Source organism: Rhineura floridana, chromosome 11 (genome assembly GCF_030035675.1).
Source record: "Rhineura floridana isolate rRhiFlo1 chromosome 11, rRhiFlo1.hap2, whole genome shotgun sequence".
NCBI classification, from domain to species: domain Eukaryota; kingdom Metazoa; phylum Chordata; class Lepidosauria; order Squamata; family Rhineuridae; genus Rhineura; species Rhineura floridana.
In genome coordinates, this window is record NC_084490.1 from 59215127 (window position 1) to 59240673 (window position 25547).

At 39.8% G+C, this 25547-nt stretch overlaps 2 protein-coding genes across 7 annotated transcripts in view; one reads left to right on the plus strand and one right to left on the minus strand.

The window, feature by feature from the left end:
- The window catches only part of PTCD3 (pentatricopeptide repeat domain 3), a 30816-nt gene extending 28579 nt beyond the window's left edge, over window positions 1-2237 (plus strand). Inside the window, exons 23-24 of the mRNA XM_061590875.1 lie at window positions 1522-1680; window positions 1906-2237. Coding sequence (XP_061446859.1) covers window positions 1522-1680; window positions 1906-1960 — 214 coding nt within the window. The 3' untranslated portion in view covers window positions 1961-2237. The remainder of the gene's footprint in view (window positions 1-1521; window positions 1681-1905) is intronic.
- Window positions 2238-5187: 2950 nt separating this feature from the next.
- IMMT (inner membrane mitochondrial protein) overlaps window positions 5188-25547 on the minus strand; it is a 59734-nt gene continuing 39374 nt past the window's right edge. For 3 of the 6 annotated variants that reach the window (XM_061590873.1, XM_061590871.1, XM_061590869.1), the window contains 8 exons: window positions 23902-24005; window positions 22925-23060; window positions 16354-16483; window positions 13040-13054; window positions 11292-11515; window positions 7864-7995; window positions 7228-7357; window positions 5188-6150 (listed from right to left, as the gene is read on the minus strand). In XM_061590873.1, coding sequence (XP_061446857.1) covers window positions 5543-6150; window positions 7228-7357; window positions 7864-7995; window positions 11292-11515; window positions 13040-13054; window positions 16354-16483; window positions 22925-23060; window positions 23902-24005 — 1479 coding nt within the window. In that variant the 3' untranslated portion in view covers window positions 5188-5542. Of the gene's footprint in view, window positions 6151-6600; window positions 6683-7227; window positions 7358-7863; window positions 7996-11291; window positions 11516-13039; window positions 13055-16353; window positions 16484-22924; window positions 23061-23901; window positions 24006-25547 lie in introns of those variants that run through there. The other 3 variants (XM_061590872.1, XM_061590870.1, XM_061590874.1) reach the window with 2 other exon arrangements.

Sequence of the window (25547 nt, forward strand, 5' to 3'; positions counted from 1 at the left end):
GACCTCAAAATCAGCCTCTTTTGTCCCTCAGTTTCCTCTCCCCACAACTCTGAATCCAGCTTTTTGCCAGATGCATCCCTCTGCAGAGGACAATTTCCCCACCACCACCACCACCAAAGCATCTCCTGACTTATGTTCACAAGCTTACAGTCTTGAGGTCAGTGGGACTTAACCTGCCTGTCTAGGCTGTAAGATTGTAGTATCTCTAACATCCAGCCATACGATTCTTTTCCTCAAAGGAACAATGCAGCAAAAAAAAAAGAGGTGAGACATAAAATGATGGCAAAATATGTGGAGCTTTAATGAAAATATCAGTTGCCCAATACATGCTTTCAAGGCCACAAAAACATTATTTTATTGGAATACTCTAGTAAAAGGTGCTGTGCCAGTATTTGGAACTGCGGCTGCTGCGTCATAAAATCTGCCTGTTTCCTTCTTTACAAGTTGCTTGTCTCATGTAGATTTCTTGGTATGCTCATGGTGTAAGTTAAGAGTGGAAATGTAACGGTGAACATGTATATTTTATGCAGAGCAGTATTCAAATTCAAGCCTACTAACTTGATCACCTCTACCCCTAAATTTTTTTGAAACCCAAAAGGCAGAGACTTTGCATCTTAGCTGGTTTGCAGATAAGCGATATTTGGATCTGTAGCATCACATATTTGTTTAGCCATTATTTCCAGGACTTCCTTCAAGGATCCATTTCTTGATCCCATATTCAGTATAGAAAAGAACTTATAGATTAGGTCCCTCTATATAGGGGAGATTAAACTTCAGTGAAAACGTGAGCGGAGCCCTGCCCCAACAGCTGCCTCGCAAAGCTCTAGCTTCCATTTTGTGCTGTGGCTACCCTTCTGACCTACAGCGCCACTTCCTACATAGTTTGGATGCAGGATGTACTAAATAGGAGTCCCACTTCTGGTGTTCTCCATCTTGGTGCCTTCTGGACATTTTGGATTCCCAGCTCCCCTCACCCCCAGCCAGCACAGCTGGTGTTTAGGGATGATGGGAGTTGCAGGCCAAAACATCTGGAGGACACCAGGTTGGAGGAAGCTGTTCTGTGTAATGCTAGATACTCAAGAACTAGTAGCAAGGACACTGAGGCCTGAAGCACGGTGTCTTAGCAGTGTAGAACAAGTAATAGATTTTTATATAAAAGTATCGTAGCTCAGGTTGGGACTTCATCAGCGGATAAGTTGTACAATCTTTGTCCCCGCTTTCATGCTGAGCCTTTTAGGAAAGCAATGTTTTATTTTACTTGGCTGGATAGACAAACCTTTGCTTGCATCTGGGGCGTAGCTATCTCTTTGGGGGACAACAAAGAGGTACACATGGTATTAGGGAGCAAATGGTATTTGTGTAAAAATAAAAAATAAAACTTTGCTAAAGTCACTGGGTCAGAAACAATTGTTTCTAGATAAGATTTGTTGCTTTGGGGATGAAAGAGTGTATTTAAATGCTACCTTAGTATGAATACCATTGGAGCATCCATGTCTCTCTCTCATACATATATATATGCAGTGATCTGGTGATGGATGAGGTCTTGAACTGCATTAAGCAAAGCAACCAGCCAAGTCAAGCACTTGACCTAATAAAGTTTGCTGCAGACTTCAGTTTACAATCAACTTCACAGCTTGCCAGGAGAGCTCTGGAAGAATTTCAGCTCTCTGAAGAGCAGAGGTGAGTATCAGCAAATGGATGAACTATGCTGGCCACTTTCAGTTCAAAGCAAAGTTCAGCTGCAGCATAGTCTTCTCCCCCAATTATTTCTTATGTAGCTCTGCCCTGTCCCTGTTTTGGACACTTTCCTGCCAGCAATCAAAGGGTTGTGCCAGTGATTTGGCTAGTCTTCATACTACCAATTTAACAATTGTATTTCTGAGCTCTGCATTTTTCTTCTTACAGGAAGGTTCTGGCTGGTATGACTGCAGAAAACACTGACCGCAGTGATGAAGAATAGTTGCCCAAAAGAGCCTCTTTTTTCCTGAAGAAAAGGACAGTCCCTCTGCTCTAGCATGTGGGAGTCAAAGTAGCTGTCCTCAGCTTTGCCTGGTGTAGTTGCTAGAGTGATGCTGGCCATCCAGGCTCAAGTAGCAGAAGGGTATGCAGCCTCTGGCCTGTGTTGGGGGATTTGTTCCCTTCCCATACTGCTTCAGTGTGGAACATAGAAGGCAGTGCAAAGGACAGTAATTGTAGCATCTCCACAAAATTGTTAAACATGAATTAGCTGTAATACAGTTTGCTTGCTTCCTATAATTTATTATCTTGACACAAAATGCAGCGGGTGGTATGTGGTGGGGATCCTCAGGTTGTCATGTGAGGTACACCGTTGTTGGGAAAAGGGTGACTGGGGGAGCAATGTAGCTGGGTCTTCCTTTCTTCTAAGCTATAGGAAATTCCCCTTCCCCAGGTCCGTGTGAAGGGTAGTGTGCTCCGATTTGCCCAAGGCAGGGGCATGTGAGTTGGAAATATGCACAGGCTTTTCCAGTCTCTTTTCTGTTCAGTCTAGGCTCAGGCTCTGCCCTTGCCCAAAACACATGTGAATCTTCCTCTCTCCACTGTAGGCTCAAATTTTAAATTGTGATTTCCTTAGCCTTTTTCCTTAGTTTTACTCCAATCTTCCCCCTTCTCGTTCTTCCTCCTCTATTTGGGCAAGGGGAGGGACCTCTGTTTTTTCCCACTCCTTCCTTCCCTCATGCCTCCATTTGCCTTTGCAATGCAGTGACTCCGATGGGCAAAGGTAAAACAAAAATGGCCTAACAGGCAAGCAGCAAGTCCAACAGGCAGCCTCCTGCAGTTAAAACTACTGCCCGGAGGAATGCTCCCTTTGTAGAGCCTTTCCAACCCATGGCTTTGCTAACCCCCAGAGGTGCCTTCAAGCTTGTCACTATTGTTGGGAAAGGGATGACTGGGGGAGTGATGTAGCTGAGTCTTCTCCTCTGTGCTACAGGAAATTCCTCTTTACCAGGTGACATTACTTATCGGTTCCTAGGATGGAGGACCTTCAGCCCTCAGGCTTCCCACGGGGCAGAAAGCTTCCTCTTGTGTTTTATATTGGTCCAGAGGGAGGGACTTCTTTTCACCCCCAGATGCACAGAAATTGGAGACATGGGGGGTGGCTAGGGTTTTTCATATCAGTTTCCATCACTATGGTCATGTCGTTTCCAGCCCCCTCTCCCCCCGTCTACCCTGACAGCTTGTCAAAATCTCTGGCAGAGGTCTTTCACATCCTTTTGAATTATCTCCAATTTAGACAAATAGCCCTTAAAGGTCTAACTTTCAATAATGGCAAAAGCAGTGTTCTTGGTAGAGTACAAACATACAGGTACAATATTCAGACCTAAGCCACGTTTACTTAGGTTCTGAAGAAATACTGATTTCAGTGGGATTCATATCTAACACAGAAGTATAATTTGTACATATGTTACTACTGTTAGATGGAAGCTGAACTTGCCACGAAGTTCTTTTATGTTTAGTTAGTGAGACAGCAGCCAGGAAAGGCTCAACCTTCCCGGTGGCCTTGTTAAACCCTACTCATAGAAGTCCTAAGAAACTGGTCTGTCATAACCCTGAGAATAACAGCTGACGTCTTCTCTCTTACCAGTGTAAGTCTGGTGCCCTTCACATCTGTTCAGGATTCTATGGGACTGAGGCTTTGTATTAGGGATTAGCCGTTGTGACCTGCTGCTTAGGCCTGAACTCTCTTACAGTCACAAAAATGAGCAATGGTTGCATTTCTCCTCCTTTGGAGCAATGGGCAAGATCTTAATTTTATCATCTCAATAAAAATATCCGTGAGGGAATCACAGAGAAGTTTGTGTTTCAGGAGTTGCAGAAAGATAAAACATTAGATTGCGATCTATAATCCAGTGCTTTGCTCCCTCAGAGTTTCACTGTCTCTAACCATTGGTTCTGGCTGGGTGCTGCAGTGTCCCTTGACAAATTGATCATGAACTTCCTAATTGTGAATTATACCTGCCCAGTTTATCGCATCGTAGGGTTTCCTACATTGTTCTTACCCTGCCTTCCCTATTAATGCAAATATGATTTTTCTCGGCCATACCTTCTAAAGTGCCTTGAAAGTTTGGGATAACATAACAGCCATGCTAGATCAGTCACAAGGCCCATTTAGTCCACCATCCTCACAGTGGCTACCCTGATACCAATGAGAAGCTTGCAAGCAGGACATGAACACACCGGCACTTTCCTGCTCATGTTCTCTAGCAACTACTATTTGACTACTAGACATTGATAGCTTTATCCTTCCTACATTGTCTAATCTTTTAAAGCTGTGCAAGTTGATGACCATCTCTACATATTTTAGCAAATTCCTTTATGTGCTGCACTAAGTACTTTGTCCTGAATATCCTACCATGCTGCTTCATAGGATGACAGGTTCTAGTATTTTGAGAGGTGGGGAGGAACCTTTTCTATCCATAAACTCTATTATGTCCTTGCCTTACTTGTCTTTTTTTCCTAAACTAAGACACCACAAATGTAGCTTTTCCTGATAAAGGAGCTGCTCAAGGTTGTCATTTGACTGGAAAGTTCTCCTGTTTCTAACTAAAATTAGTTTTATAGTTTGGAGGAGATAATGAACCAACTTGGCTTTTAATTTTTTTTTACTAAAGTTAGAAGTCCATGACACATTCAGATAGTGAAAAACAAATTGCTTCAGTGTGGTATGCTCTGCTATACTCTGCTTAAAAGATATATATGTGACAAATTATCTAAGACGATATTTACATTTACTAGAAAAGGAACTAGCTCCCTGCCCTTACTAGGAACCTCATTTAGCCACCCCTCTGGCTTCTAAGATTTCAGCAAAGATTGCCTATGCACTTTTAAGAATCTCTTCCTACATAAGGACACAGTGCTTTATTTTTATAATGAAAGCTATATTTGGCCAGAATACATTTTTCCTGCACGTCTGGAAACTGCAGAGTTCACACAGTCCTGTTAATACAAAACACTGAGGGCTATATCACATGTGCAGATGCAAACCCTCACATGTACGGGATAACACAAAGAAACCACAGACAGACAAAATGCACCCATTTTCTCAATAGGATTGCTATGCTCTCGTGGATGTGACTTCAAGTCATCTCTCAATAATGCCTACCACCTTATTAGAATTGCAAGTCGAACAGAGCAGATCACTTATCTAACCAGAAATGAAAAACAAGGTGGGTTTTAACACCGTTTGTTTAATTGCACCAAGTGGCAAATCAATAATAGAGGTTATAAACATTATTTTGGTTGGCTCACAAGCCTGATCAGTAATACCTGGAAACAAAATTTTGTTATGTAAGTTGCAAAAAAAATTCCAGACATGATAAATGGCTGAGGGGGAAAAAGATACAGGTGCTAAGTGAGAAGAGCACTAGGAGACAAAATACCACTTCTTGCCAAGTGACATCACAATTCTGGTATGTTTTTGAAATCTTCTAGATCTAATCTGTGATTTCTTTCCCAGCACTGTTACAAAGCTTGCATTTGAGTGGTTCTGAAGACATTAGTAGTCTTGCATAGCTAATCTACATCAGTCCACCTGAGTTGTTCCCAAACCCACAGCACTGGCATAGGCAGTCAGGATATCCACCACTTGTTTTGTCTCTAGCGTCATCCGAGCTTCATTCAGCCAGTCCTGTGCCACTCTCCTGGATTCCCCTTTCAACTGATTGACAAATTTAGCTGCCAGCTCGAGGTCTCCATGTTCAATACAATAGGATGCATAAGAGAGCAACTTAAATGTGTCCAGGTCTTCAGGGCCAAGCTCAGAAGGCGGCTTCAGCTGCTGAGGGTGAATCAAGAGAAGGGACTGAAGGTACGACAGGAAGTACTGATACAAGCTGTTTCTTGTTTCATCTATCATGGCCACCCTCTTAGCCAGCTTTTGGATAGCGTGGAAGCGTGCCCTTAACGCCTCTTCTGTATACACTCCTCGACTTAGCGTTTCCTGAGGAAGTGCAGCTGTTAAGGCCTGGGTGAATGCATTGTCAGAACAGCTGGCTTGGATGGCTTCTACTGCACCCTCCAGAGGCTCAGTGGGGCTGTCTCCAGAAGCAGTTTTCATGCTTTGCTTTAGAGCTTCAACTGAAAGCCACAACTGATGGGCCTTCCTGGCTTCCTCCTCAGCAACAGCATGGCCTGTAACATACAATCATAAAATTTGAAGTTAGGGAATAATCTAAACCAAGTCCACTTTTAAACATGTAAGCAGTGATTAGATTATGCATACATTAGCTCAGGTACCCTAACAGCGCTCCCATAACTTGGTAGAACAAGATGAGTAACCCCATATTGCAATGCATGACTTAGGTGAGACCTGAACTGGTGACACCACAACTGAAATTTGTAATCTCCTGCACTGCATCAGCCCTCATCTCTACAATGGGACTTAGCAAATAGCAGTGTTCAGCAGCCTGATGGGAGTTCTAGTCCAAAATACCTGGAGGGCACCAAATAGGTGAAGACTGTTCTAGAGAATGTTCATCTGACAACCTACAGGACTAAGGAAACCATTTATTGAGATTTGCCTTTCCATGACCAAAAAGGAACACTCAAGTTGGGCTATGTCTTTTTACCTGCTAAAAGGTACTCCCCACAAACTTCTTTCAGAGCAGGGGAAGAAATCTTGAATAATGCAAGCTTCTGTTGGGTAGAGAGAGCTGGAAATCTTCTGAAGATAGGCGATGGGGAAAAAAGAAGGTAAATGTTGCTTCTACCATTAGAAAGAAAATGCCTTAGCCACTGCTGATCTGGCCTGGCAATCCCCTCTGTAAGGGTTGGAGATGGAGACTCAGTCCTTCCTAAAAGCGTCCTAAAAGCATGCAATGAAGGTAAATGATCCAGGTCTAGTATTTTCAGCTGAACGTATCGCCTCATGGCAAAATAGCTTCCTTTCAGTCCCCTTCCAATTCATGAAGGGCCAAATCAGAATTTAGGTGTGCATGGAAAGCACATCCAAACCTAGAGGACAGAGTAGATAGCTGCACCTGAAGCACAGAAGACCACAATCTCTTCCCATAATCAGTAGCGTTTCTCAGCTGCCTGCAACAAATAACATCCTACACCTGTTTGTGCACAACAAGCGGGCCAAATGCAAGACTGCCTCTCCAGTCCAACCAAGCACACCGAGTTCAAGGGTGGATCTGCATGCCTAGAACTAGTCCGCTAGATCAAGGTTAATTAGCAGCTTGTTCTGACTGGAGACAGCATACTCACTTTCAACTGCCTGCTCAATTCCCCTCAGCCTGGCATAGGCTGTGTTGATATCCAGAGTGAAGTTGTCAAGCTGCTCCTGAGTAAGGCGTTTATATTGCATTTCTTGGTCAGAGAGTTTTTCTGACAAGTTCTGAAACAAAAAAACTTGCATTTAACAGAATAAACTTTCATTAACACAAGATCATTTTCCAAAGGTGAGTCTATTCATCTTTCTTGGAAATTAATCTTTCCAGTAACTATTTCTAAAGAAATCAATCAGATTTTCAGTGCTAATTTGAAGGGGGGGGTACATTTTAGCATCAGGTAACCTCTCCAGAAAGGCTTAAAACAAATTATGAAAGCATGTCCTGATGGAGAACACAAAAAGCAATACCGCAACAAAGCATATTTTGCCACCTTTCATACCTACGACATCCACTGTGCAAGAATAATTCTTGCCCTCTTATACTTGGAATGTGATCATGTGCTTGCTAAGACAATGGAAATATATCCACAAATGCACAATCTTAAGCAAGTTCAACGTGCGTTATCATGGCTGGGATTGAGCTTTAAGGCAGCAAGCCTTTAGAGACTACAGTGAAGCAAAATAACTACACTCGGAGCCAACAGGCCCTTCACAATCACATCAAACTCCACCTGTTCAAACTGCAGCTTGAGTTCTTGCTCTTGAATCCTGAGAACATCTCTCAGGTGATCAGCATGTGCAGCAGCTTGCCGGCGAAGCTGAGTCCTCATTTCGTTCTCCATAACTTCTTGGGCTTCTTCAACCTGCCAAAAGAGTCACTGGCAGTTATCCCTTTGTAGCCCATTAGTGACTGGTGTAACTAGCATATTTTACAAGAACAGATACCCACACCTGAGCCATTGAATAGAGGGCTAACAGCAATTTTATCTAAGAAATACCCCATCTCTAAGAGATGTCCTTGTAACAGATATTGCTGCCTTATGGATTATCAGTCTATTTAAGTCAAGCTCAGAGTACTTTTGAAAGCAAAGTCTCAGCTAGGCTTGATTAAAAGCATCTGAAAGGGAAAAAGGGGGCAATAAATATAGGTAATTATCTGAATATTGGCCGTTATTGTTAAGACATTACAGGCCATTTTAAGAGCCAGCAAACAGTATGCAAGCTGCATTTCCTTTGTTTGATCCTGTGACATCACACACAGCAAGTGGCCTGATATATATCTTCCCTGACAAGACCCTCCTAGGAAATATTTCTATATAGACTGCTTTACTTTCCTGGGATTTCCAGTTTAAAATGTTAGTAAGCTTGCTAATAAGCAATGGAATGATGATCCAGCTCTAGATGTTGTCATGTAGTACAGCTATAACTGGTCCAGGAACCTGGAGGCATGTTGCTGTTATTAATGGTATGTTTTAGGTTTAAAACCAATATGGCTAGTAACTTTTCTCTCCGTGGAATTCTTCCTGATGCCTGCATTAGGGAGGCTCCTTGCTTGGAAGACCTAGAGGTGAGAGTCATCTGGACCAGTGGCTCGCAACCTTTATGAGTACAGGACCCCCTTTGTAAACTGAAAAAATTTCATGACACCCCCGCTAATTGTAATTTTTGTCTCTGCTAACTGAAAAAATGGTGTGTGGCAAAATCACATCTCCAATTATCCCTTTCCACAAAAAGCTACCTGCAGACAGGAAGGTGTGGCTTTCTTTTCTTAATGCAAAAATCCAATCAAACTGGTAACCCTAACCCTGCCCCCACAATCTGAAGATGTACAGTCCTATCTGCAGTGGCAGTGGTAAGCAGACAGCATCCAGGGATTGAAGACTTTTTTTTAAAAAAACATCTTTACTGTTCATGGCCCCCTCTGGATTACTTCACAGCCCCCACATTGGGAATCATTGATCTAGACATCACACAGCCAGTGCTAGCTTGTACTTTGTAAAATGTCATGTACCAACAATCCTTTTCATGCAAGTGTGAGCCTATTTGATACCAATTTAGTCAATCAATGACGAAAGGCATCTATTGAAAGCAATGCCGTCTTTTGCTACTGTGTCTGCTTCTTTATAAACTATGTTTTAAATTTATACACAGGAAGCTGCCTTATACCGAGTCAGACCATTGGTCTATCTAGCTCAGCACTGTCTACACTGATTGGCAGCGGCTCTCCAGGGTTTCAGGCAGAGGTTTCTCCCAGCTCTATTCACAGCTAGCTAACCCTGGGCTCTCCTGTGCTTTTAATTAACAATATTATGATAATGTTATTTGTTATTTAATTTAATTTTTGTAAATTATATTGTTTTTATTGTATTTTATCCCTGTGTTTATTTTCCTTTGTAAGCCGCCTTGAGGGCCTTTGGCCGAAAGGCGGGGTATAAATAAATAAATAAAATGCCAGGGATTGAACTTGGGACCTTCCGCACACAGGGCAGATCCTCTACCAGTGAGCTACAGCTCTTCCCCAAGTACAAAGAGTTTTATGCTCATTTTCCAAGAGAGGGAGCAGAGACTGATTGGTTACATGCTTTCTTGAAAAGGACTTATTTTAAGACCATATCCAGGACTGATAAAATTAAGAATTGGCTGGTGGGGACTGGTGGGAAATAGTCCTTGCTAAGCAATTAAGCTGCTGAATGGCCTTTGTCTTTATTTTTTTTAAAATGTAAATGTACTGCCTTCTAAGTCGATTCTGACTTATGGCAACCCTATAAATAGGGTTTTTGTGGTAAACAGGATTCAGAGGTGGTTTACCATTGCCTTCCTCTGGGAGGCAGTGACTGGCCCAAGGTCACCCAGTGAGCTTCATGGCTATGTGGGGATTTGAACCCTGGTCTCCCAGGTCATAGTCCAACACACTAACCACTATGCCACACTGGCTCTTATTTTTTTTAACCTCTATACAAAAACACTGGGCAGATTAAAAGCAGTACAAAAAAGGTGTGAGCCCTTTCTTGTGTGCCCTTTCTTTATGTTACAATATAGTCACAGTTTCTTAAGGGAGTAGGTCTTTTCAGGGCTTTTAGAAGACTTATTAGTAACTGAAGAAGACTGTTCGAGAAGAGTTTTTAGAAGTGTGCATGGTCATGATGGTTTAATGATGCACAGAATGTGGCCTTGTCCTGTACAATCTGCTGGTGCTGGGACTCGCCCAAATACTGCTGCAGTTTTAAAAAAGATAAAAAGATGCATTTATTTACTTCCTATAGTTGTGGAGAACAGAAAAAGGAGAGGTGAAACTCCCAGAGAAAAATATAGCATGGCAATCCTGCAAAAAGTTGGCCGTTTTATGTTTGCCACAAAATATGGATTAAGTAGACACACATGGTCCCCCAATAAAAAGCAAAGTAGTCTTGCTCTGCTCACTAAAGCATTTAGTGTGTTTTTTTAAGTTTTCCTGCTTGTCTGCCCTAAGTGTAGCAACCATTACTTCCAATTACAAAGTCTGACCCATCTTTTCATCCTAATGTTAGGCAGAGTTTTCCTGAGGCCTGTGCATGCAACAGATTCTAACCGCATGCCCAATCTTATTAGTCATATGCACTGGCATATTCAACTTGTGCATGTCAAAAGGAGTGGAGCATGCCAAATGGGTTCAGGGGGAGACAAGGTTTCTTGCCTCTGCCCCAGCCTCAGCTTTTGGGGAGGGGTTGTTACTCCATCTTCAGCCCTCCAGATCCTTGTTTCCTAGCTTGCTGCTGAGCCTCCTTCTCCCACCCCCACCTGTCAGGCAATGGAGGTGCACCTTCTGTTCAGGCAACATGTATCACCGTGCCTGTTTAGTTATTGCTAGGGCACAGGCTGCAGCCAGCTCCCCTGACAGACTGGTCCAAATCATTTCCTTGGCTACGTTTGCTAATACCTGGACCTTGTGTCCCGGGTGGGTTCCTGGACAGAGCAGCGGAGTAAGTGGAAGCATGTACTAAAAGCTATCGAGAACCAGATCCTCAGTGTACAAGGGCTACTGAGATAATAGTCAGCATTAACACAGAACACAGTCAAGAATTCTACTCCTTCACACCTCCAAGTGCATGCATATTATATATACGCATACACACACACACAGATGATCAAGAGAATGCTAGATAACAAGTGCCCCACTTACCTTCTTTTCCTGCTGAAGCTGGATTTCACTCTTATGACGTTCTAGTGCCTTTGCAACTGCCAACTCAAAAGCTTTTTTATCTTCCAGTTTCTGCTTTGCCAGGGCTGTCTCAATGTGTTGCTGTTCTCGGACTCTCAGCTCCACCAGCTCCCTGGTGAGTTGGTCTATACGTCGATGACCATGAGCGATGAGAGAGTTCAAGTCGTCTGTTGTCAGCTGGCCAGCTGAAGAGAGCAGACGGTTAGATACAGACAAACTGTACAAAGGGACATCAGAACTTTATGGCAGACCACATATTTCACAGTATTCTACACATTTGATTGGTCAAATATGGTTGCATATTCCTCCATATTCATAACAAAGAGTAATACTGTTCATCCAAAAGAATGCTGCCAGGCCCAAAGCCCAAGAGGAAGCTGTGTGTGTGTGTGTGTGTGTGTGTGTGTGTGCGCGTCCGTGAGAGAGAGAGAGAGAGAGAGAGAGATGGCAACTTATTTTTAAACAGTTTAGATTACAGCTATTTCAATGGTCTCAGAGTCAACCAACTATCAGGCTGGAAGCGTAGACAATGTTAATAATCATTTGCTGCTAAGAAGTACATTTATGCATTGTATTTTTATTTTTCAAAGATCCCAGTGAAACATTGGGATAGATAGAGTCCAATCAGTGAACACTGCAGATTAAATATTTTTCAGGTACTAAAAGCCTAAGCCTATCTGCTAACATATTCCTTCAAATAGATAGGTTTGATAATGGAGATTCTTATAGCATCTAACTGAACCAAAGCAACTCTCTCCCCGATGTCAGATAACTTTCAGAACAAGGAACCATCAGTCGCATATTTGTGTTTAAATATGCCTCTGGCTCAGCCATACTGAAATACAATTAAATTATTTAATTTTTTTTTTTTAACAAAATACCAGGTTTTGAATAGACTGAAAACATTTGGTGAACTGACCACCTTAGAGTTTGCTACAGGGCTGTGGAGTCAGAAGCAATTCTGGGTGGAGTCAGAGTCGGTAGAAATGTCTACTGACTCCGACTCTGGCTTCAAAATAAATTCTGATTGACAAATTTTTTAAAATATAAATTCACAATGTCAAAGAAGCTTCCCATGAAGTCAGCTGTAGTTGAGCATTTCACCGTAACTCAAGATGGAAAACATTTTGTATGTCAGTGTATGACACAGGACCCAGATGAAGACAAATGCTGTGATGCCAAGATCAGCGCATATTCAGGCAGCAATAAAATGCTCCTATGAGAGCTTCCAATTTAAAAAGACATTCCAGGGCTGTGGAGTTGGAGTCGTGGAGTTGGAGTCAGAAGCAATTTTGGGTGGAGTCGGAATCGGACAGTAGAAAAATAGAGGAGTCAGAGTCGAAGGTTTGGCATACTGACTCCACCACCCTGGTTTGCTGAGAGTTTATTATTGACTCTTGTACTGCAATGCATTTTCTCAAAAGGAATGAAGACTGGGGGCCCTGGATCTAACAGTGACTATTCCAATGTTTAGCCTTACATTCCTACTGTCTGTAAAACAGTAATCTACAAACTACTTAGGGATACCTTTTTACTCATGGCAGTGACATATCATCTACAGTAGTCACATATCATCATTATTTACACTCACAGCCAGAACAATTGAAATTGCAAAGCAACCTGATACGTACGTTTGCCATCTTATTCCTGAGAAGAAACGGACAAGACACACAGTGTTTATAGAAAGCAGAAATGTGGCAAGAACTCACCTAGATCAGTTATCTCTGCAAGAGAAAATGAAGGTTTAGAAAAATTAAAGCATGTCCACAGAAGCAGATCAAAGCATATAGGAGTGGAAAAGCACAGATGCAAGCAGTCAATCTGATCATTAATGAATAGCATACTTGAAAGTGCAGCATGGAATGGCTCATTTCAGAAACCCATCTGGGTCACACTGAAGTATGGTGGCACACAGAGGCTTACAGTGATCTAAAAGCAATTATGGCCATGACTTGGAGAGGGAACCTGATGTTTCTCCCCCTTAAAAGGTGCTCTCTCTCTCTGAAAAGCCTAAGACCCTCCTTCGATTTCAAAAATCTGTTTGGGAATTGAGTGAAAGAGTTTTTGATGTTTTTAAAAAATGGCAAACAGAGCTGGTATGTGCATGATGAAATTCTCATTTAAAGAAACCTTGTACCTCCTTCTGAGAGGGCACAACTCAGTGTCCCCAATTCAGGAAAATTGAGTGTAGGTACCCAGTCTTCTCAAGTGTGGGTCTTCAACCATTAACCTAATTATACGTTTGCTTGTTATTTCTTTACTTTCTATAAAATATATAGAATACTGCACAACGCAGCAAACAAACCCTCAGGCTTATCTGCAAGCTACTGTTCCAACACCAAGGTGTTCTATTTATTACGGAAATGTATGTCCTGCTTTTCTATTTTTACATAGAACACTCCAGGCAGCTTACAAATAGTACATGGCATAATTCAGTCATACAAAACATTTTAAAAAACCTACTAAAAGACAACAAAGATAGCAGATGTAACACTGGCAAAAATTCCAGGGAGCAAAACAACAACAGAAAAGGTCAATGTTTGTTGGAATAAAAAGGTCTTTAGGATGAGAAAAACAAGTCAGAGGGGACAGGCAGGCCTCCCTAGGAAGGGAGCTCTGCAAATTAAATGTGGCCAGAGAGAAGGCCCCCTCCCATGTACAAATCAGTGGCACCTTTGATGTCAAGAGTTAGAGCCTCTCCACCTATGTCCTAAACAGAAATAATCCAGCCAGTAGTTGCAAAACTCCACTTAAGAATTCCAATGATTACACGGTATATAAATAGGACAAATATATAAATAAAACAGATGCTTTGCCCATTTTTCAGGATGTACACTTAAAAAAATGTTAGAGAGAACCCAGTCACTTTTAATACCAGCAGCAAGCTATGAACTGGAGGTGTAATGCTTGCAGTAAGGGAAGAAGAATATTAAAATCAGGGATCCAGAAATGCTGCCTGGCCTCAGCAATCTTTTTTTCTATAAGCTGTAAAGTCCAATCTGATTTTGACACAGAAACAATATTATATGCATTTTCCAAAAAACCATCACTTTCATCAGAAAGTGCCGAATTTCCTGAATCTCACTGTCTTTAAAATTTATGCTATTTGCCCAAGCAACTTTAACATGTACCTCATCCTCAGTCATTTATCAGCTTATTTACTTGAGTCAAAGGGGAAGGAAAAAACAAGCCAAAGAAAGGAGTAGTCACAAATGCTTTTGTGGAATCCTGATTCAAATACACTTTAAAAAAAAACTGCTTTGGTTATTGTCGTTGGAGTATTGGCTGTTTATTGAGTGTTTATCAATTTGACTAAGGAAATGTTTTTCAATTTATTGTTAACATGTGAACACTGCCTGGATCACTTCTTAAAAGAAAGACAGTTTAAAATTTAATATAAATAATATATTTAATAGGAGCAGCTGGTTGGACAAATTAGTACTGAACTTTTCTTGTAAAGTGGAAGGGAGCAAGTTCATGCTCTGTACTAGGTTACTGTGAGGCAGAAGGCAAGACCTTTGAGAAGGCGTCACAGATCAATAGTAGGAGATATGCTTTGCCTGAAGGAAGTGCCAGGTTCCAGCACTAGCATTTCCACCCCAAAGGATATCAGGTTGTAGCTCTGCCTGAATCAATCCTTGGAGAGCTAGCACCAGTCAAATAGGCAGCATGGGAGGATGGACCATCTAACAGAATATAAATAAAGCTTTTAATAGAACTGTATGCAAATAAATATTCTCATCTAATCTTGGGTCACCAACAGATGAGCTCGCTACTAGTTCAAATTTTTCAGTCTTTTGCACGGAAAGAACAATTGGTTCTTATAAAGACTGGACCAGCAGGATCACCAGTGGCCAATGAAAGTGAAAGTACATTTTACTCAGATCTCCAAAATTCAGTTTATACAGTGCATTACAAAATAATCAGACCCCCTGACCAATGCTCTCATATTACTGATTTACAAATGATACACTGTAATTTCGTTCTGTATGATAGTTTATTTTGAAACACTGAAACTCAAAATCAATTATTTTAAGGCAACATTGGTTTTATGTTGGGAAATGTTTGTAAGAAACATAAAAAACTGAAACCTGTTGCTTGCATAAGTGTTCAACCCCCGCACATTAATATTTGGTACAGCCACCTTTCACTGCAATAACAGCTTTAAATCTTTTGGGACAGGTATGTACCAGCTTTGCACACAGTGTCGGAGGGATTTTGGCCCATTCTTCTTGGCAGATTTGCTCCAGGTCGTTGAGGTTGGTTGGACCACAATCCTGACAATGTGACAGCAACTTGAATGGTTCACAGGTAGAGGCCAATGGTAAGGTAATTGTGTCCTCCACCTTACAATAATTGATTTGAGTTTCAGTGTTTCAAAATAAAGTATCATACAGAACAAAATTATAATGTACGATTTGTAATTCAGTAATATGACAGCACTGGTCAGGGTCTGAGTACTTTTGCAAGGCACTGTGGATACATTCTGATGAGTTTCATGCTGATGGGAACCTACCAAAGTAATTTCAGGCAAAAAAGGGGAAGGGACCCAAGCAGTAAGCAAGCTAGCCACAGCAAGATTATGAACTCAGTGACTATCATTTAGAATACGGGTGGGGAATTGGATCCTGCCAGCAGGCTGGATTTCAGTTTTCCCCATCCACCACCCCTGCAGGCCAACTTTGAGAGAAGGGCTGGCTTGCCCACCTGACATCATAACGACATCAGGTGACTGACAACTGTCTAAGGAGGTTGCTGTAATCACATCAGTGGTTAGAGGAAGTCCCTTTGAAGTCCATTTGGACCAAGCTGTTTGGAAGAAACAGAACTCCTTTGTGCAGCTGATCCTAGTCAGGCTCCCTGTCAGTGCCAATCAGCTGACTGGCACTGACAAAGAGCCCTGCTAGCAAAGAAACAAGTAACAGCAGGGGCAGGGAAGAGAATCAATGCAAACTTTATTTAGTACTATAAACTGTGGCATACCAGTAGATTTGACAGGACCACAACTAAGCATCTTACTTACTCAGCCCCTTCCAGCCAGGTTGAACTTCTGGAGTAACACTATCAAGCTCTTTCTGAAATTCTTCTCTTGCTTTGGCAACAAGCTCATGGTACTGAGTTACTATTTTAGCCTCTGACTGAGCTGCTTGCACCTAAGATATTTACAGAGAAAATAATTAAGTCTCAAGGCATGTGTTATGTCCTATGCTTACAACTGAAAAACAACCCTGGTATTAGGCATCACAAAAATCCGGGGGGAAACACACTGAAGGAAAAATTACCCCAATACTCATTTAACTCCATTAACTATTCTCTTATTAGATACAAGAACTGCCTTCTGTATTACATATTCAACCTCCATATTTCAAATTCAGATAGAAGTCAATATCAAATATTTTGTTTCTGCTCTGAACATTCAATACATTCAAATTTGATTATTAAAAAAAAATTGGAACTACTTTAACTATATGCTTTTAGAATTAAAGTAGTTCCAATTGTTGTTTTTAATAATCAAATTTGAATGTATTGAATGTTCAGAGCAGAAACAAAATATTTGATACTGACTAACCTGAAAAGCCTAAACTAGGACAACTGCATTAGTATTCTCTTTGTGTTGCATACAGAATCTAATACAAGAGCGGCAGTGGAGTCACATTTCAACACAAAACCTATATATAGGCAGACATCCCTCTCTTGTCGACAGAAGAGCTAAGAAACAGGAACAGCTTACTGCACAGCCTTTAACTCTAGTTTTTATTGGCTTATACATTTTTAATCTGCTCCATCCTACACTACAAAATTAAGAAGCCAAAAGAAGCAAGCATAAAACAAAAGTTAAAAACAGCAGAGCTGTTAAAGCAAACAGCTACAGCACAGATATGAGTCTTTTGTCTGCAAAAGCTGAGAGTGATGAAACCAGGAAACCTAATTATCCACATTTTGTTATTTATTTTATGTATTTATTATTTGATTTATATCCCACCCTTCCTCCCAGCAGGCAAACAAAAGCGCTAAAAAGACTTTAAAACATCATAAAAACAGACCTTAAAATACATTAAAACAAAACAAAGTTAAAAACATTTTTAAAAAAGTTTTAAAGACATCCTTTAAAAAGGGTTTAAAACATATTGTTAAAAAATAACATATTAAAAAGCAATTCCAACACAGAAGCAGGCTGGGATAGGTCTCAACTTAAAAGGCTTGTTGAAAGAGGAAAGTCTTCAAAGGCACCAAAAAGACAGCAGAGATGGCGGCTGCCCAATATTTAAGGGGAGGGAATTCCACAGGGTAGGTGCCGCCACACTACAGGTCCGTTTCCAAAATTGTGCAGAACGAACCTCCTGTTAAGATGGTATCTGCAGAAGGCCCTCACCTGCAGAGTGCAGTGATCGACTGGGCATATAAGGGGTAAGACGGTCTTTCAAGTATCCTGGTCCCGAGCTGTATAGGGCTTTGTACACCAAAACTAGAACCTTGAATGTGGCCCGGTAGCAAACGGGCAGCCAATGAAATTCTTTCAGCAGCGGGAATGGTCAGGGTATCGCGGTCCAGAAATGGCTGCAGCTGTCTTACCAGCCGAAGCTGGTAAAAGGCACTCCTAGCCCAAGGTCACCTGGGCCTCTAGCAACAAAGATGGATCCAGGAGCACCCCCAGACTACGAACCTGCTTTTTCAGAGAGTATGACCACATCCAAAGCAGGCAACTGACCAATTATCTAAACTCGGGTTTTCCCATCCAAACCAGGAAAACATAGCTACCAGCTTCTGAACAAGCCAGCATATTAAACCAAGGTCTGAAGTTGGTTTAATATGGGCTTTTTCCAAAACTGGCAACCAGTGGATGAAATAAGATATTATGATTAATTAGAGGCTTCCTAATTTAATTTCTTTAATTATGGCTTGGCACAGAGGAAGGAGCAAAGGGGCTCTATGCACAGACAAAAGGTTCATGTATTTCTCAGAATAATGAGAGATATCACCATCTGAACCAGCTCACTAAGTTATATCACAGTTCTAAAAAAGAGATGTGGTTTGTATTATTTCCAGAAGGTGAAGAAGGAGGTGCACAGATATTTATTGTCTGCGAATGTTGATCACTTTTGGTTACTAATGCTTTATTAGTAACCAACCGCAAAGGCCACACAGCCCAAAACATTAGACTTTGAACTAGATTAAGGAGAGTGGCACAGGCCAAGCATCTTCCAAATACTCAAAACTTTCCCTGACTCTTAGCCTCAGAATCCAAGAAAAAGCAGCAGAGTGCCCTTGCTGAGAATAGCCACTCCTTTATCTCCTGGACCCACTGACCACCATTGTCTCAGACCCTGCACTACCCACATCAATGCCACAGGTTCTACCAATTGCACCAATCCCAATGTCACAGTCCTAAGACATTTTCACAACTGGAACCTTTTCTCCAGTAGATTGAATTGATTGAATCTATCCCTCACACTATGTTCAGTGTGACATCAGATATCCAGATCCTGGATCTGGATATCCATTTTAGAAAGTGAGACGGAAGCCTACTTGCTCTATACAACTAGGGTAAGCACTGGACACCAGCACCCTGCTCTATAGAAGTAAAACGGCACAGTGACCATTAAGATGACAGGCAGTTTGCTTACGTGTAATTAGTGTTGTATGAGTGGTTATGCATGTAGTCAACACCAACTGTCATCCTTTCCACTGATGGTGCCTTTGACTTAACTCTAGCTGAGAACAGGCAGATGGAACTGGGTGAGAGAGCATCCAACCCAAACAGCCGTTGAGTAGAAAGTTTTCCTGTCTACTCAAGGAAGGAGCAGGGATGCTAGTTCCTTAGCTGAAGTTCTATATAAAGTTCCAAAGCTTTCTTTGCACAGGCATAGAATCATGTTGACTGTAGAAGTGATCGCTCCAAGTTACAGGTAAGTAGGCTGCCTTTCTTGTCTTTAAAAAACAAAGATCCTCAGCAGTTCTCAACTCCCTTTCCTTACCGTCTAACTTTAGAACGTTCTGCTTTTGATGTGTTCATTCAAAACTAGGATTTTTTTCAATCCTCAGTTGGAAAAACAACAAGAAAGCAAAGAGGATTAAAATAAGATAAACGAGGCACTTTAGTGCCACTCAGCACAAAAAACAACTAATGACCACAACAGTCATGTGATGGTTTGCAAAAATGAATGAAAGTATTAAATAAAACAAAAAGAGGAAGAATTGAAAAAGAATCCAACTAAAGTTTCTATTGTAAATCAAATTAAAATGTTACAGAATCAAGTATCAATGCTGACAGTTAGAGAAATTGAAAGGAAACTAAATTTTGCTAAACAAAGGACTTTTGAATTTGCAAATAAACCGGGGAAATGGTTAGCATATAAATTAAGAAAAGAACGTCAAAAAATATTATTTTAAAGATACAAGAAGGAGATGAGATGCTGACAGATAATGTAAAAATCAAAATGATTTTTCATCAATATTATTCAACATTGTACAAGTGTCAGGAAATCCCATCTGAAAAAATAGAAGAGTATATATCTTAACAGAATTTGCCTAAAATTACAGACTTTCAGAGACAAGCTATTAATGGCCCTATCACATCAAGAGAGATATCTGAAGCTATAAACAAAATTAAATCAGGAAAGGCGCCAGGACCAGATGGGTTATCTGCAGTGTACTATAAATGTTTGGAGGAAGAACTCTTGCTACCTTTACAGTATACAACGAATTCTATTTTGCAAGAGGGAAAGATACCGGATAGTTGGAAAAATGCTAACATAACATTAATACCTAAAGAGGAGCAAGATTTAACTAAAACAAAAAATTATCGGCCGATATCTCTATTGAATAATGACTATAAAATTTTTACAATGATTTTGGCGGAAAGAATGAAAATAATATTGCAACAATTTATCCAGGAAGATCAATCGGGGTTTTTACCTAAAAGACAATTACGTGACAATGTCAGGAATGTCTTGAATGTGTTGCAATATTTAGAACAACGAAATGATAAACAAGCAGCTTTGATTGTCTTAGATGCTGAGAAAGCATTTGATAATTTGAATTGGAAATTTATGTTTCAGGTTTTGGAGCAAATGGATTTTGGAGACAATTTTATAAAATGGATTAGATCGATTTATACATCTCAGAAGGCTCAGATAATTGTTAATGGAGATTTAACGGATTCATGTGAAATACAACAGGGTACAAGACAGGGATGTCCATTATCTCCTCTTCTATTTATTCTGGTCTTAGAAGTGCTGCTTAGAGATATAAGGCAAGATAAAAGGATTTCGGGATTAAAGATAAAAAAAGAAGAATATAAACTGAGAGCATTTGCTGATGATTTGATAATTGTATTAGAAAACCCTTTGGAAGGAATTAATGTATTGATGGACAAATTAAAAGAATTTGGACCGTTAGCAGGATTTAAGATCAACAATCAAAAAACAAAGATGTTGGTGAAAAATTTAACTTTAAGGGAACAGAAAGAGTTAATGGACAAGACAGATTTTACAATAGAGAAAAAGTTGAAATATTTAGGTATCATTATGACAAATAAAAATTCAAAGTTGTTTCATAATAATTATGAAAAATTATGGACAGAGATTAAGAAAGATCTGCTAAAATGAGATAAACTACAATTGTCATTAATGGGTAGAATATCTGTGATAAAAATGAATGTATTACCGAGAATGATGTTTTTGTTTCAAACAATACCTGTAATATCCTCTGATTTACCTTTTAAACAATGGCAAAAAGATATCTCTAAATTTGTATGGCAAGGAAAAAAACCAAGAGTTAAATTTAAATTACTACAAGACGCCAAAGAAAGAGGAGGACTGGGATTACCAAATCTGAGACTTTATTTTGCTGCCTGCTGTTTAGTCTGGATAAAGGAATGGATTTTATTGAGGAATAAAAGACTATTGGATTTGGAGGGCCATAACCTGAAGTGGGGATGGCATGGATATCTATGGTATGACAAAGTAAAAGTAAATGTAGACTTTAATAATCATTTTATAAGACGTCCTCTGTTGAAAATATGGAATAGATATAAACCAAGGTTCTATTCGAAAATACCATTATGTGTCTCAAGTCAAGAAGCGTTTTACAGAAGAGAAATGGCTGGAAAAGAGAAATGGTTAACTTATCAAGAACTATTAGAAAATGTACATGGAGAATATATAATGAAAGAGAGAGAACAACTGATAAAGGAAGGATATAGTTCTCAATGGTTTGCCTATTTACAATCGTTAGAAAGATATAAAATGGACAAGAAAATGTATGGGTTTGAAATAAGTAAATCTGATTTTGAAATAGGTTTGTGTACAAATGATGAAAATACAATTGCGAAAATGTATAAACTCTTGCTGAAATGGATATGGAAGAAGAACAAGTAAAAGAGTGTATGGTAAAGTGGGCAAAAAATTTTGGTTATAACATACAAATGGATCAATGGGAAAATATGTGGAAAAAAGGCTTGAGATTTACATTATGCTATAATCTTAAAGAAAATTTCTATAAAATGATGTATCGTTGGTACATGACTCCAGAAAAGTTGTCAAAAATGTATAGTAATGTTTCTAATGTTTGTTGGAAATGTAAACAACAAGAAGGATCATTTTATCATATGTGGTGGCTGTGTAAAAAGGCAAAATCATTTTGGGCACAGATAGGTAGCATGATGCAAAAAATTCTAAAGATAAATATTCAGTCAAAACCAGAATTTTTTTTATTGGGTTTTATGGATAAACAAATAGAAAAGAAATATGGAAGAATAATATTATATATGATTACGGCAGCAAGATTATTATATGCACAAAAGTGGAAAATGGAATCAACACCAACAACGGAAGACTGGCTATTGAAATTAATGGACTTAGTAGAGATGGATAAATTGACATGTTTACTTAGAGAAAAATCGACAGACACATTTCTTAAGGAATGGAAGCCTCTCTTAGACTTTTTGTTGAAAGATCAAAATAAAATGATGATATTGGGATTTGACGATTAACTAAGATAGCCTATGGAGAAAAGTGATCCTGTATGTATATATTAAGGGACAGGTTTGATATATATACTTATAGCTGATCTGCAACAAATCGGAAGTCAACTATTTTATTTTATTTTGTTGTATTGTTATGTTTTTGTTGTTTGACTTTGTTTTGTTTGTCTTTTGAAAAATTTGAATAAAAATTATTAAAAAAAAATGAATGAAAGTATTTTGTATCAAATTAGGAATAAAGTTCATGCTTCTTCAACTGTTCCTGAGTGGCTTCTTGCTCTATCTATTTTAGTACACTCTAGTTCAGCCTTTCCCAACCAGTGTGCCTCCAGATGTTGTTGGACCACAACTCCCATCAGCCTCAGTCAGCATTGCCAATGGTCAGGAAAGATGGGAATTGTACTCCAGCAACATCTGGAGGCACACTGGTTGGGAAAGGCTGCTCTAGTTCCTAATAGTACAGTTTAGAAAATGAGACTAGTTCTCAGATCCTCTGATATTCCAAAGACAATCTCACAAGCAGGCAAGTTCTCTGTAATATTAATTACATGTTCATTCTTAATTCATTCTCAATTGAAAACCGTTAAAAACTGATTTGGGCAAAATTTACCTTTTTGACCACACTGTCCAGATCAACTATCATATGACGAAGGTTCTCTTCTGCAGCTAGGATATGCTGTTTAGCCCCAGGAATCTGAGACTTCTTGGCATCATCAATCACCCCTTTCATTTTCTCCAATTCTTCTCTAAAACAAAACCAGAAGCCATCAATTTGTTTCATTAATATTCCCTGTTTGTTCAAAATTAAAATGTGAAACAAAATCCATCCCTAGTTTCTGCAATAATTAGAATGCAAACAATTTAATGAAAAAAGGAATTGAAGCAAACTGTGTGACAATTTTTTTTTGAGAATTACATAGAAAAAAAGGGGATACACCTGGTCATACGCTTTGTGAAGATGTTGGATGACAAAAACATCAAGCTTATTCTCATGCAAGGGTAACTTTGATTAAAAATCAAAACCTGTTTACCCCAGAGATTACCAAATTGCAAGAGTTAGAAACACAAAATAAAAATAAAAAGGAGATAGCTTTGTCCCCTTGACTGAATAATATTCTAAAAACAAACAATATGCTTATCATTATGACAGGCAAGCAATGCATAAAAGGGTGACCTGTACATTCATTCAAGGACCCCAGGGCATGTCTATTTAACAGCTGGTGCAAGATCATGTCGCTGAGGGCCAGGCCACACAGTACATTTTGTCCAGAACTCAAGAGCATTGCAAGGGTAACACTGTGCCATTCACTCTTATAGGGAAAAATAAATTTATTTATATAGAACGAAGTTAATGTGTGTGGTTTGGGAACACTGTTAAGGTAAGGCAACCTACCATCACTCATCACAGAAAATCATGCCTGAAAATGTCAGCATGAAAAGCTCTTTATGTACATAGCCACATGATGGGTTCCATTACTTGATCACATTTTAACATTGCTATTTTGCATAATTTTAATATCATGGGATCCCATTAGTAGTTTTCTATTAGTTTTCTACCAGATTTAAGTGAAAGCTAAGAAAACTTACTTGGCTTTTAAAAGGATATCTGCAGCTTCGTCCACAGCTTTTCTACGATCCTTCAATGCTTCTTCCAATGTTCTCCACTGAGTTGTCTTTTTATCACTTGGAACCTAGCAAAATGCACAATCATCCTAGATCTCTTAGGTAATAAAATTGCTGGTTAAAAAGCAACACATATTTACCCAAATTACCAAAAACCTGTTAGATGCTTGCCCTAGCTGAAGAATTCTATAAGTTTACAAAGAACGTGGAAAAGGGTTATACTAACTTGCTATCAGTCATGGACCTTATTTACTGTGCAATATTTACTTTTACAAAAGTTTCTCTATGTTGACAGAAAACGAGCTTGTTTCGTATAAATCCTTGCATAGTATTCAGATAATGCTAAAGAGTTGCTGATTATGTAAAACAAGCAACAGAAATGGAGCACCAGTGCTCAGTTGAAGCAGGATATCCAGTGACAGGTAACTCCTCCAATTCATCAGTGAGGCGGGACTTATAAAATTTCCAATTTTCATGGGGTGGGGGGGAGAGGAGGAACTCACCTTCTCAGAATAAAAAAAGATATAATTGAGGAAACCAAGTATGAAAATGTCAAAATGTTACCAGCAAAATCACAGAAAACTGACACAGGAAGACAGCAGGAAAACTGGTAATCTATAAGGGCCTAATTAGGATCCAGATCCATTAATGACTGAGACCAATTTGTGGCCTGAATGCTAAGTCATGTCGTCAACTGTGATTGGGTCCAAGGCACCACAACATACTATTACAGCCTTACATTTAACAGAATAAACTTTCATGAACATAACATTTTCCAAAGGTGAGTGTATTCATCTTTCTTGGAAATGAATCTTTCCAATAACTGTTTATAGAGAAATAAATCAGAATTTCAATGCCAATTTGGGGGGGGTATACATTTTAGCATCAGGTAACCTATCCAGGAAGGTTTAAAACATATTATGAAAGCATGTCCTGATGGCGAAAAGCAATATTATAACAAAGTATATTTTGCCACCTTTCATAGCTAGGTGGTCAAATTTAGGACATTCATTGTGCAAGAATAATTCTTGTTCCTCATATACTTGAAATGTGATCATGTGCTTGCTACGTCAATGGAAATAAATCCACAAATGCACAATTTTAAGCAGGTTCAATGTGCATTATCATGGCTGGGATTGAGTTTTAAGGCAGCAAGCCTTTAGAGCAGCCTTTCCCAACCAGTGTGCCTCCAGAAGTTGTTGGACCACAACTCCCATCAGCCTCAGCCAGCATTGCCAATGGTCAGGAAGATGGGAGTTGTGGTCCAACAACATCTGGAGGCACACTAGTTGGGAAAGGCTGCTTTAGAGACTACAGTGAAGCAAAATACTGCACTCAGAGCCAACAGGTCCTTCCCAATCACATCAAATTCCACCTGTTCAAACTGCAGCTTGAGTTCTTGCTCTTGAATCCTGAGAACATCTCTCAGGTGATCAGCATGTGCAGCAGCTTGCCGGTGAAACTGAGTCCTCATTTCGTTCTCCATAACTGCTTGAGCTTCTTCAACCTGCCAAAAACCTCTCCTCCAACACCACATTTCAAATGAGTTGATTTTTCTCTTATCCACTGTTTTCACTGTCCAATTTTCACATTCATACATAGAAAGTGGG